Here is a 12,084-nt window from a genome sequence, read left to right on the forward strand (position 1 = left end):
TGTTCACAACATGCTTTCTTTTCCATTCCAGAACCAAATTTTAAACGAATCTAGTTGTGAAAATTTGGAGTTAGATCCAGATTTCTTGATGAAACGTGAGCGGGAAGAAGTGAACGCCATGTTGAAAGACTCTGACAGCATGAACCATGATGTGAATGGCTCTGCAATCAAGAGTGAGAACGGAATGGACATTAAGGAAGAGAACGCAGAAGACTCAGCTCAGAAAAACCTGGATAACTGCGGCTCGGCTCCCAATTCGAACAAAATGGCGAACGGAGATATGGGAAAAGGTGTGGAAGATTTATACAATTTTCTCCCTATGTCCATCTGTGCTGGGTGTAAGTTCTGACTCAGTGTGCTTAATTACTGGTGCCCAAACTCAGTGTGCTTAAATACTGGTGCCCAAACTCAGTGTGCTTAATTACTGGTGCCCAAACTCAGTGTGCTTAAATACTGGTGCCCAAACTCAGTGTGCTTAATTACTGGTGCCCAAACTCACTGGTGCCAAGATTCGTTTTTTTTTAAAATTCTCATACCAAGATTCTAGTGATGTTCCACATCTTTAGATCAACCAGTGTTCAAAATTAAGGAGGGGCCCCTGAGGTCTTTTAAGGGTGGTGGGGTAGCCTTGTGGTTAAAGTGTTCACTCATCATGCTGACGACCTGGGTTTGATACTCCACATGTTTACAATTAGTGAAGCCCATTTCTAGTGTCCCCAGCTGTAAGCCTACACTTACTCACTCATACACTCATTCATTGAGGTCCCTAAATCTTTGACTTTTTAATATTTAGCCTCCTGATTTACATACTTAAGTTTTGAAAGCTATCCATAATTGTTTATATTTTGCAGATGAAGCTATTGGTTGTAAACATTGGTTATGAATTTTCCTTTTTAACAACTGGTATTGGATACCAGATAGTTTAATATGTTGAGTATGATCTTTTTATTTGAAAATAATTAATAATACGATGTTTTGAAAATAGAGGGAAAATAGATTGAAAAATGAAGTATTTGCACAGACCATTAAAAATATTTTAAAAATATAGTGTTCTGACATATAATCTTTTGAAAATATATAAGCAAAACAAGTTATTATTGAGGATTCAATAGATGGAATGATGATAGAATCCTATCGTACCAAACCACTTGAAGGTCAACCCAGAATATTGTAGTTGGGATGAAATACTAGAATAATCTTAAGGATAATTTTGTGAATACACCTGTCTACAAACTGTTGTTGATTTAGGTAGGGTTCCAAAATGTCTTACCTTTGCAGGTAATTTAATAGTTAATTCATTATTTTGTGCTAAATGGTAGCTGTGTCAAGGTTATTTTACCTGGATATTCAGGTATTTACACATGTCTTTGCTTCTTAATGGGCCAGTTAAAAAATAATGCTTGTAGTAATTATATTGTACTAACTAGGAATTTGTTCATTCCAATATTGGAATTGTAAATGTACTGACTTTTGGTAAAAACATGGCTGAATATTAGCCTTTGATCAGGTGCAGCATAATCCCTGACAATGGACCAGATGATGACAACACTGGAAGGGTTATCTCCCTTTACAATGCTTGTTGAAGACTATCTATTCATGCCAAGGACATCTTAAAGTATTTTCTATGTTAGTTGTGTATTTAGATTGTGTTATCTTTTATCAATTTGCTTGTGCGTTTTTTCACAGATTCCCAAATAAAGCATGAAGATAGCCCATCAAACAAAACTCAGCCAGTGAGCACGGGTCCGAATAAGAAAGGTAAGAAAGGTACTGTCGGACTTCATTTTTATATTTTATCTCTTATGTATACTCTATAGGCATACTGGGTGGTAATTGATCCCCAGCAAGTTTTACTAGATGTAAGAGGCGACTATGGATCCACTTGTTGATGACTTGGACCGTGTTTCATCTCACTCCTATTGTGTACTTGTAATACTGATCACTGGATTGTCTGGCCCAAACTTGTTTTAAACAGGCTGCTTTGAACATACTCGAGAAATAATCTGTGTTGAATTTTTTGTAGTATTGAATTAATGGAAGTTCTATACCCTGACTAAACCAACTATTGATTATACACAGGTTGCATTAAACATACTTGAGAGATTATATGTTTTGAATATTTTTAGTTTTGAGTGAATGGAAGTCCTAGACCATTCAAAACCAATCTATTGAAAATTATAGGCGTAAACATTCCCTCTGGATTATGGTTGCCTTATACCTGTTTTCACTATTTTAATTGAATTCATTCTATTTGTGTCTCTTCCTGTGTTCCCACTTTACTTTGTGTCTTCCACAGCCAAGATAGAAAAAGGGGGTACGCCGACAAGTGATGGGCCTCACAAGTCCCCTGGATCACAGCATCCACCACCGATGCCCCCTAGTGGGCAGACGAAGGCGTAACAGATCCAGATGTCAATGGAGCCGCCATTCATGCAGCAGCAGAGCCAGATCTTCGTCTTTTCCACCAATATGGCCAACAAGGCAGCAGAAGCTGTGGTCCAGGGGCAGTACAAGAGCATGCTAGACTTCCACCTGGACCAGGCCAACACAAAGAAGTTCCTTCAGGTACGAGAGCTGTTAGAACCGTTAGGACATCACTGTCATGGTATATAAAGAGTTACTATCACACAAGGGTCAGTGGTATCGTATATGAGGGTTAGTATCACACAAGGAACAGTGGCATGGTATATAAAGTGTTGCTATCACACAAGGGTGAGTGGCATTGTATATGAGGGTTAGTAAGTATCACACAAGGATCTTTGGCATGGTATATAAAGTGTTGCTATCACACAAGGGTGAGTGGCATTGTATATGAGGGTTAATATCACACAAGGATCAGTGGCATGGTATATAAAGTGTTGCTATCACACAAGGGTGAGTGGCATTGTATATGACGGTTAGTATCACACAAGGATCAGTGGCATGGTATATGAAGTGTTGCTATCACACAATGGTCAGTGGTATCGTAGATGAGGGTTAGTATCACACAAGGATCTTTGGCATGGTATATAAAGTGTTGCTATCACACAAGGGTGAGTGGCATTGTATATGAGGGTTAGTATCACACAAGGATCAGTAGCATGGTATATGAAGTGTTGCTATCACACAATGGTCAGTGGTATCGTATATGAGGGTTAGTATCACACAAGGATCTTTGGCATGGTATATAAAGTGTTGCTATCACACAATGGTCAGTGGTATCGTATATGAGGGTTAGTATCACACAAGGATCTTTGGCATGGTATATAAAGAGTTACTATCACACAATGGTCAGTGGTATCGTATATGAGGGTTAGTATCACACAAGGAACAGTGGCATGGTATATAAAGTGTTGCTATCACACAAGGGTGAGTGGCATTGTATATGAGGGTTAGTATCACACAAGGATCTTTGGCATGGTATATAAAGTGTTGCTATCACACAATGGTCAGTGGTATCGTATATGAGGGTGAGTATCACACAAGGATCAGTGGCATGGTATATAAAGTGTTGCTATCACACAAGGGTGAGTGGCATTGTATATGAGGGTTACTATCACACAAGGATCAGTGGCATGGTATATGAAGTGTTGCTATCACACAATGGTCAGTGGTATCGTATATGAGGGTTAGTATCACACAAGGATCTTTGGCATGGTATATAAAGTGTTGCTATCACACAAGGGTGAGTGGCATTGTATATGAGGGTTAGTATCACACAAGGATCAGTGGCATGGTATATGAAGTGTTGCTATCACACAATGGTCAGTGGTATCGTAGATGAGGGTTAGTATCACACAAGGATCTTTGGCATGGTATATGAAGTGTTACTATCACACAATGGTCAGTGGTATCGTATATGAGGGTTAGTATCACACAAGGATCAGTGGCATGGTATATAAAGTGTTGCTATCACACAAGGGTGAGTGGCATTGTATATGAGGGTTAGTATCACACAAGGATCAATGGCATGGTATATAAAGTGTTGCTATCACACAAGGGTGAGTGGCATTGTATATGAGGGTTAATATCACACAAGGATCAGTGGCATGGTATATAAAGTGTTGCTATCACACAAGGGTGAGTGGCATTGTATATGAGGGTTAATATCACACAAGGATCAGTGGCATGGTATATGAAGTGTTGCTATCACACAAGGGTGAGTGGCATTGTATATGAGGGTTAATATCACACAAGGATCAGTGGCATGGTATATAAGTGTTATAAAGCATTGTATATGAGGGTTAATATCACACAAGGATCAGTGGCATGGTATATAAAGTGTTGCTATCACACAAGGGTGAGTGGCATTGTATATGAGGGTTAATATCTCACAAGGATCAGTGGCATGGTATATAAAGTGTTGCTATCACACAAGGGTGAGTGGCATTGTATATGAGGGTTAATATCACACAAGGATCAGTGGTGGTGGTATATGAGGGGGATCAGTGGCATGGTATATACGGTGTTGCTATCACAAAAGGGTGAGTGGCATTGTATATGAGGGTTAATATCACACAAGGATCAGTGGCGTGGTATATGAGGGTTAGTATAATACAAGGCTAGTGGCATTGTATATGAGGGTTAGTATAATACAAGGGTGAGTGGTGTGGTATATGAGGGTTAGTATAATACAATGGTCAGTGGCGTGGTATAAGAGGTGTTAGGATCCCACAAAAGTTGGTATCTCACAAGGATGAGTGGCATATTACATGGATTATTAGTATTATACAAAGGTCAGTGCCATGGTATATGAGGCATTAGGAGCCACAAAATTAACCAGCTTTTCAAATCAAGCCAAAGGGAAGTAACTCTTTGTTCAATGATCAACAGTTCCATGATAATTGTCATGAATTTTTTTAGATTATTGCATCAAGTGTCTTAAAAGATTTAATTTGAAAAATGTTTCACCCATAATATATCAAATCTTGTACTGTATGTCATGTCAAGATGTCTGTTAAAATTGGCCTTCGCCAACCAAAGTGTTTTTGTAAGAGGCGATTAGCAGAATTGGGTGGCCCAGCTTGCCGTCTTGGTTGATGCATGTCATTGTATCATTTCACATCATTGCTCATCAGAGCTCCAGATAAGATTTAGCTCATGTGGGTACTGTACCCACTGGTGTTTTTTGGAGTGGGTATTATGAATGTTGAGTGGGTATTTCATTTTCCGTTACCCACTGCTTTCAAATATGTGCGTATTTCAGTCATTTTACTCACCTAAGTATATGTCATTGAGTAAGTTTACTAAGCAGGTATGTTCTGCCTTATGTCATACCTAATCAAAACCAACTTTAATATAATGGAAATGATTTCATAAAAATCACTCGTCCTATACTGACAGTACAACTTGATAGCAATCGATGTCTTTTTCATTACGCAAGCGATTTTTATAAGTATATACCGTACGCATTTGTTTTAAACTTTTTGATGCGTATCTAACATTTTAAATGCGTAATTGGTACGCAACTATAGTAATTGGAAATTTTCTATGCGTATTTTACCTGGATACACAGCTTATCTGGGCCTCTGGCTCATGATGTCAAGACACGATTATTTACTGCTGTCGTATAGCTGGAATATTGCTGAGTGCAACGTTAGACAGCATCAAATAAAACATTTATGTCAAGTGACTAACATTTATTTTCATCTTCTATTCCAGAAGCACCCATTGAAGCCAAGTCAGTTTGGCCGAGGCACTGGGATGCCCATGGTCAGCATGCCGAGCCCCAACCCCAACATGATGAAGGGACAAGGTATGGGAGGATTTGGACCCAACCCAGCCTCAAGCATAGAACAGTGGGTGCAGCAGCAAAACGCAAACCTTAAGGAACAGGGCATGGGGATGCCAATGAACAATATGAATGGGCCTCCTTTCCTGACAAATAACCCAAGAATGATGGGCTGGCAACCAAACCAAGGAGGGATGGGCCCCAACTATCCCATGTTCTCCGAATTCGATGAATTCAATGCAGTTAACCACATGAACCTATTGCAAAACAAAGTGCCAGATGAAAGCTTAACGCCACAACAGCTGCAACGACGGGGAAGAACACTTGGCAAGTTTACGTAAAATTCAACAGATGTTGTTCCCCGATCAGCCCCGAGGTCCAGGAGGGCCTCAGCAGCATCAGCAGTTCCCACCCGGCCCGGGACCAGGACCGGGCCCGGGGATGATGCAGGAAGGGATGGGGATGCAGGGCGGCATGTTCCAACAGAGCATGATGTCTCCACATGGGATGATGTCATCGCATCAGGGTATGATGTCGCCCAACCAGGGAATGATGGGCTCTCAGCATGGAATGATGACATCACAGCAACAGTTCATGATGTCGCAAGGAATGTCTCAGTTTGGGCCAGGTGGGCCCCCACCTCAGAACAATTTAAGCCCTGCTCAAAGAGAGTGGCTGCGATTGCAGCAAGAATTTTATTCTGAAAAGCGTCGCATGACAATGACTCCAAATATGGATCATAATGGCCCTCCCCCTCCATATTACAGTTCGATTGCTCATAAACGACCAGGAGCAATGGGGATGAGTGCATCTACCTCGCCTAATATGAATGGACCTCAAATGCATGGTATGGGCCCTGAACAGGAGATGGGTATGTTTCCGAGGCCACGGAGGCCATCACATCCACAAATGGATCCTGGCCCAATGATGGGGGGCCCTGGTTTCAGTCCTCCAATGCCCCCTCAAGGGGCAGGTTTTGACTCTGGCATGATGCCTGGTAGAGGTGGGCCTGGTATGATTCCACCATCAGTGTCTCAGATGAAAAATTCTCAGATTTCATTACATCGAGCGGGCAATCCTGAACAATTTCAGCCGGAATTGGCACCGTCGGGTCCACCAGGCCCTCAGAAAAATAACAAACCTCCGCCCAGTTATGCCCAGGCTCAAAAACGAAAAAGAGACGATCATCTTGAGGATCTATATAAAAACTTACAACCCACACCTTCACCTCAGCAAATAAATTATCTGAATCAGTTTGAAGGGCAGGAATTGACTATTACAAAACAGTTGAACTCTGCATATCGTGATTCAGGAATGACCAATGAGTCACAGCCCCCACACTTACCAAATCACTTCCAACAAAATCAAGTGCATTCGCCTATGCATGGACCAGGCTCAAACAAAGGACCCATGTCAAACTCTAGCCAGAACTCTAGTGCTGGGCCATTATCAAGCCCAGGGCCTATATCAGGTCCGTCGCCCCTATCTGGCCCCTCCCCAATGTCTGGTGCTAACATGAGATTATCACATTATGATCCGCCATCCAACAACAGCATATCTAGTGCTCCAACCACTCCTACAGCTAAATCGTCCATGTCTAATATCACATCAGCAAGTCTTGCCAATTTGGCAAAAGGCGTGGAACATTTGTCGAACCAAATGCAACAAAACATGATGCAAGGTGGTCCGTTTCACAGTATTCAGGTACAAGGACAAATGAATAATGGAAATGGTGGTAGTACACCTCAAGGGGGACCTCCTCAGCAGCAGCAGCAGCAGCAGCAACAACAACAGCAACAACAACAGCAGCAGCAACAGCAACTACCCCTTCCTCCTCATGGTCCTCCTCATCAACATCCGCAACAACATCCACAACAGCATCCGCAACAACATCCGCATCAACATCCACCACATCTGCATCCTCAAGGACAACCTCAACCTCCCCATCCCATACAACAGCATCAGCAGCATTCTGCCAACACTTCCAGTATTGCGCAAACAACAACTACTCCAAGTGTGAACAACACATATGTCAATGCAACCATGTCCATACAGCAATTGAACATTCAGAGTGTGAATGCGCGCCCAACAATCCTGGCGTGGGCAATTATAACCCTTCCATGCAGGTTCAACAGATGAACAGTGAGACATCTCAGATAAACGTTCCCGGGGGACCGCAGGGCCCAGGAGGCCCCATGCAACCTCACTGTCCCCCCCATGTCCTCAGGGCCGTCCATGTCACAGTCACAGATGATGACGACTAGCCAGTGTCCTCCATCAATGGGGAGTAAGGCACCTCCTTTCTCAAGTCCCAACCATCCCTCTGCAGGTGGAGGTCCTAGCAATCCAATGATGGGTCCTGGTGGCCCTGGGAGAATGAGCCCATCAAATTTCCCTGCCAGCTCTGTGGGCAATGCAAATGTTCAGATCCAACCCAAAGCACCCAATACCATCCAATATCTACCAGCAAATCCACCAGCTTCACAACCCAACATGGGTGGTCAGAAGAGACCTGATTTGGACTTTATGCAAAACTTCTCACCACCACTCTCAAACATGGAGGGGAAAGCTCCAACATCGACTTTGCAATACTTTCCAAATAATTCTCCAACACACAGTGGCCGACCAGGAATTCCTTCCCCTTTCTCACATCAGCAACAAATGGCCATGCAACAGTCAATGATGATGCGAGAACCTAATCCAGATTTCCCTGGCATGCCTGGTCCTAGACCAGGACCTGGGATGCACCATCCATCAGGAGGGATGTCGGCAATGGAAGGACCACAAGGTCCCATGGGACATATGGGCCCGCTGGGGCCTGGTGGAAGCATGCCACCAGAGGCCATGATGAGCATGGGAGGACCGGGAATGGGTCCGGGAGGGCCAGGTCCAATGCCTGGAATGAACCCCGGTGGACCTCGGGGTCCAATGGGACCCATGTCTCCTATGGATCCACGCAGTCACATGGGCAATGGTCCAAATCCTGGTTACATGCCCAACGGACAATCAATGATGAGTCAGAGTATGATGCAAAGTCATATGCAGATGCAGGGGCCTGGACCCGGGGGAATGCCCAACATGCCTATGCAGGGTCCAGGGCCTGGAATGCCACGGCAGTCCAGTCAACCAATGGGAATGCCAGGTCAGGGAAATCCATCCATGCCAGGTGGACCTGGTGGGCCGCCAGGTGGTCCTGGTGGCCCGGGCTATAACGCACAATATCAACAGTTTCAGCAACAGTTATACACTCAGAGCAGACAGAGACAGATGTCCCCAATGGGTGGGATGATGGGCAGTCCTGGACAACCATATATGGGCATGATGCCGAATATGCATGGGCCTACATGATAAGTGTTGTGAGAATGTGTGGGTTAATGTGTGGCTGGGCTGGATACCTCACCAGTGCTATACATGATGATCAGTGGAGGTGTTTGGAGGTGTCGTAATCCATGTGATCTCATGTGTGTCCCGTTATAGCCTGTCTACTTATCTACGAAGCCAAGCTATGTTTGTGTGTGTTCACCAGAAACTCAAAACATACAGTGATTGTGTGTGATCGACTAAGTTTTGCTCAACTATTGTGCGACTTCAAACGTCTTGCTTCTCGAGACAAGTATTACACATATTTGCCAATATGTGCTGGATTTTACCAGAACGTGTGGGATACCTGCAGAGGAAGATGGAGTTGGGAAGAGTTATCTCACCTTGTTTCGTTTGACTGACTCCCAAGCGTGTGATATTCCTACACCAATGAAATCTTTGACAGTGCAATGATGATGCCGTTCATAGTTTGTAGGAATATGTAACCTGGCCATATTTTGCTGGATAGCCCCATAATGGAACAATTATGAGCTTGAGATAATATTTTTGTAAAACATAGTGAAATTTGTTGTTGACAGCAATTTGACAAGATGGCTGTGACTTGTATTTTTGCGTTCTACCATGCATATCTGCTTAATGTTTCGACATACCTCAATGGCAGTGTCCGCCATTTTGTTTTCTGTCTGTATGCTACCGTGCTGAATGTGGATTCAGAATAATAACGAATTCTAGCCTATCTCAGGGCCAACGTAAACCATTCGCTTTAATGGAGTTGTATCAAAGAAATAGGAGTTAGATTTACCAAATCTTGCTGGATCTCAAAGTGCAATGTGATTATTTTTGCATTATTTTTTTTCCAGGAGGTATTGGAATTGCATAATCGTATGTTTATTGAAACTAACACTATTAACATATCATTGATAGAAAGTAATGTACAAACAATCCAATAATATCAGAGTAAGTTAGATGTTTAGATTTGCCGAACATGAACTGTGTATCTCATGATCACATCGATCCGAATAATAAGCAGCTGGGTTTCACTTCTGGGTGTACTCTTGTTGAAGAAATGACCTAAGGGTGAAGTTCTCTTCATATGAATTGAATTTTATTAAGCATGCAATTCTTAAATACTGGGTTTTTAAAATATTTTTAAGCTAGAATTATACTGCTTAGCTTTGTGTGTGCTGATATGTAGTAAGTCCTGAAAAACTATTTGGTATTTTTCAAATATGTTTCTTTTGTTGTGGGGTAGAAGGGGTGCTGGTTGGTCTGAAACAAATTCAGCTGGAATGGTTGGAAATGCTTTCCATTTCTATCAATTGCAATATTCTGGTAAATGGGTAATAAGATAATCATATTTCTTTTGGAATGTCGTCATTGACGTGTTTGAGCCAGAGACTTGATCTTCTTACTTAGTGCAAGTGTTTTTGAAAAGAAGTTCTTAAGTTTCAGCGTGGAAGGTGGTCAAACAAGGGATTGTTAACTTTTTGCAATATCAGAACTATCCGATTATTTTTCGTTTTCGACACTGGATAGTGTGCTTGTTATTGCCTCTCGTTCTCTAAAACCTGCTTATCTCAAACAGTGTGTCTCAAACCTGCTTATCTCAAACACTGTGTCTCAAACCTGCTTATCTAACTCATTTATCTAGAAACATGTACCGATATTCTGAATATTTTGTCTCCCTGTTAACCCAGCTGTCACTGTTTTCTCCAGATATTGAGCATATATTGTCCTGTTGTCCTGTACATTACAAGATAAATCCACCCACTCCTCTACATGCAATCTCATTACTGCATATTCATTATTGGATAAATAGGGAAATATTCACAAATATACAATGATAATTATTTTCGTATTTTCCCAGTTCATACTTGAATGCCGGTGAATATATTTTCAATGGTCGATTTTGTTTCCATCTTGTACAAATGGTGTCTACTCTCATAACAGAACAAACATTTTAGATAGTGAATAATTAGAAGGCCAAACCATGAGTACAATTCCCTATACAATGTGTAACACAACGATATAACTTTTGTGTGTTCAAATAAAGCCATCACCAAAACAATCGTATATATGGTTTCAAGTTTTTTAGAACACATCTCACCACAGACTTTGGGAAACACAAGTTAAAATTTCAGCCCCTTAAATGTTTCCTTTTCAAACCATTGGCTGTGTTCAAGGGAGGTAATCTATGAAGCCACCTTCACTCAAACATTCTTCAGTACCGAGTGTCAAGCAAATAGTCCATTGTTATACATGCCAACATGTGTTCACAATATTTTAGTAGTTTTATCCAATAATTGCAGTCTACCACAAGTGTTGCTCTACCAGGTGCCATGCTTGTCGCCATGTAAGTGCAATGATCTTGGATGTTATGTGCAACCCCTTTCCACCTCCACTAACCTGCAACAGTTTTAAAGAAAATACTATCTTCACATCGCATATGTGTTCTAAACCATCCAAAGATTTTGGGGTAGTTTGGGTCCACAAAGGTGTTTTGTGCTGAGACAGCTGCATGTCTTGAAATTTATTTACGACAGTCGTGTGCTTACGAAAAATGTGTTAATGTGTTGTGAATCTGACACAAAGCCTGTTTGACAAAGTCACCTTGTGCTGTGATTATAGTAATTAGGCCAGACCAATTTTATTTGTTGTTTTACGGATTTTTTTCCTCAGAAAAGCTAAAGGTAGGAGGGAAAAAATAAAAATATAATCAGCAGTCTAAGTAATATTCCTTATAAATACTAAAAATATTTCACTTTTGGCAATTAATGAAGTGTATATGGGGGAAAAAACAACCTTAAAAAGATTTTCTTTTAAGTTTACAATTTTGGCCAATAAAAACATTAGAATTTTATTTTTTAGTGGGAAAATTTAATTTTTTTTTTTTCTTATTCTTGAAAAAATATGACCGGCAGATCTGTAAAACAAGAAATAAAATTGGTTTGGCCTTGATATGCTTTAACAGACTGAAGACATTTGTAGAAAACCACTCCCAAGCATAGGCCCATTACTGCAAGTAGCCTGGCTCATTCTGGTTTGCATGCCTC

The 12,084-nt window shown here is 41.5% G+C and overlaps 1 protein-coding gene across 1 annotated transcript in view; it reads left to right on the forward strand.

The window, feature by feature from the left end:
- The window catches only part of LOC124287950 (trithorax group protein osa-like), a 153,800-nt gene extending 142,260 nt beyond the window's left edge, over positions 1–11,540 (forward strand). Inside the window, 7 exon segments of the mRNA XM_046724444.1 lie at positions 32–290; positions 1,687–1,767; positions 2,297–2,565; positions 5,641–6,024; positions 6,026–7,792; positions 7,795–7,971; positions 7,973–11,540. Of these exon segments, the coding sequence (XP_046580400.1) occupies positions 32–290; positions 1,687–1,767; positions 2,297–2,565; positions 5,641–6,024; positions 6,026–7,792; positions 7,795–7,971; positions 7,973–9,058 (4,023 nt within the window). The 3' untranslated portion in view covers positions 9,059–11,540.
- The last annotated feature ends 544 nt before the right edge of the window (positions 11,541–12,084 follow it).

Source organism: Haliotis rubra, unplaced genomic scaffold, assembly GCF_003918875.1.
Source record: "Haliotis rubra isolate DU_JTF1 unplaced genomic scaffold, ASM391887v1 Scf409, whole genome shotgun sequence".
Classification (NCBI taxonomy): Eukaryota; Metazoa; Mollusca; class Gastropoda; order Lepetellida; family Haliotidae; genus Haliotis; species Haliotis rubra.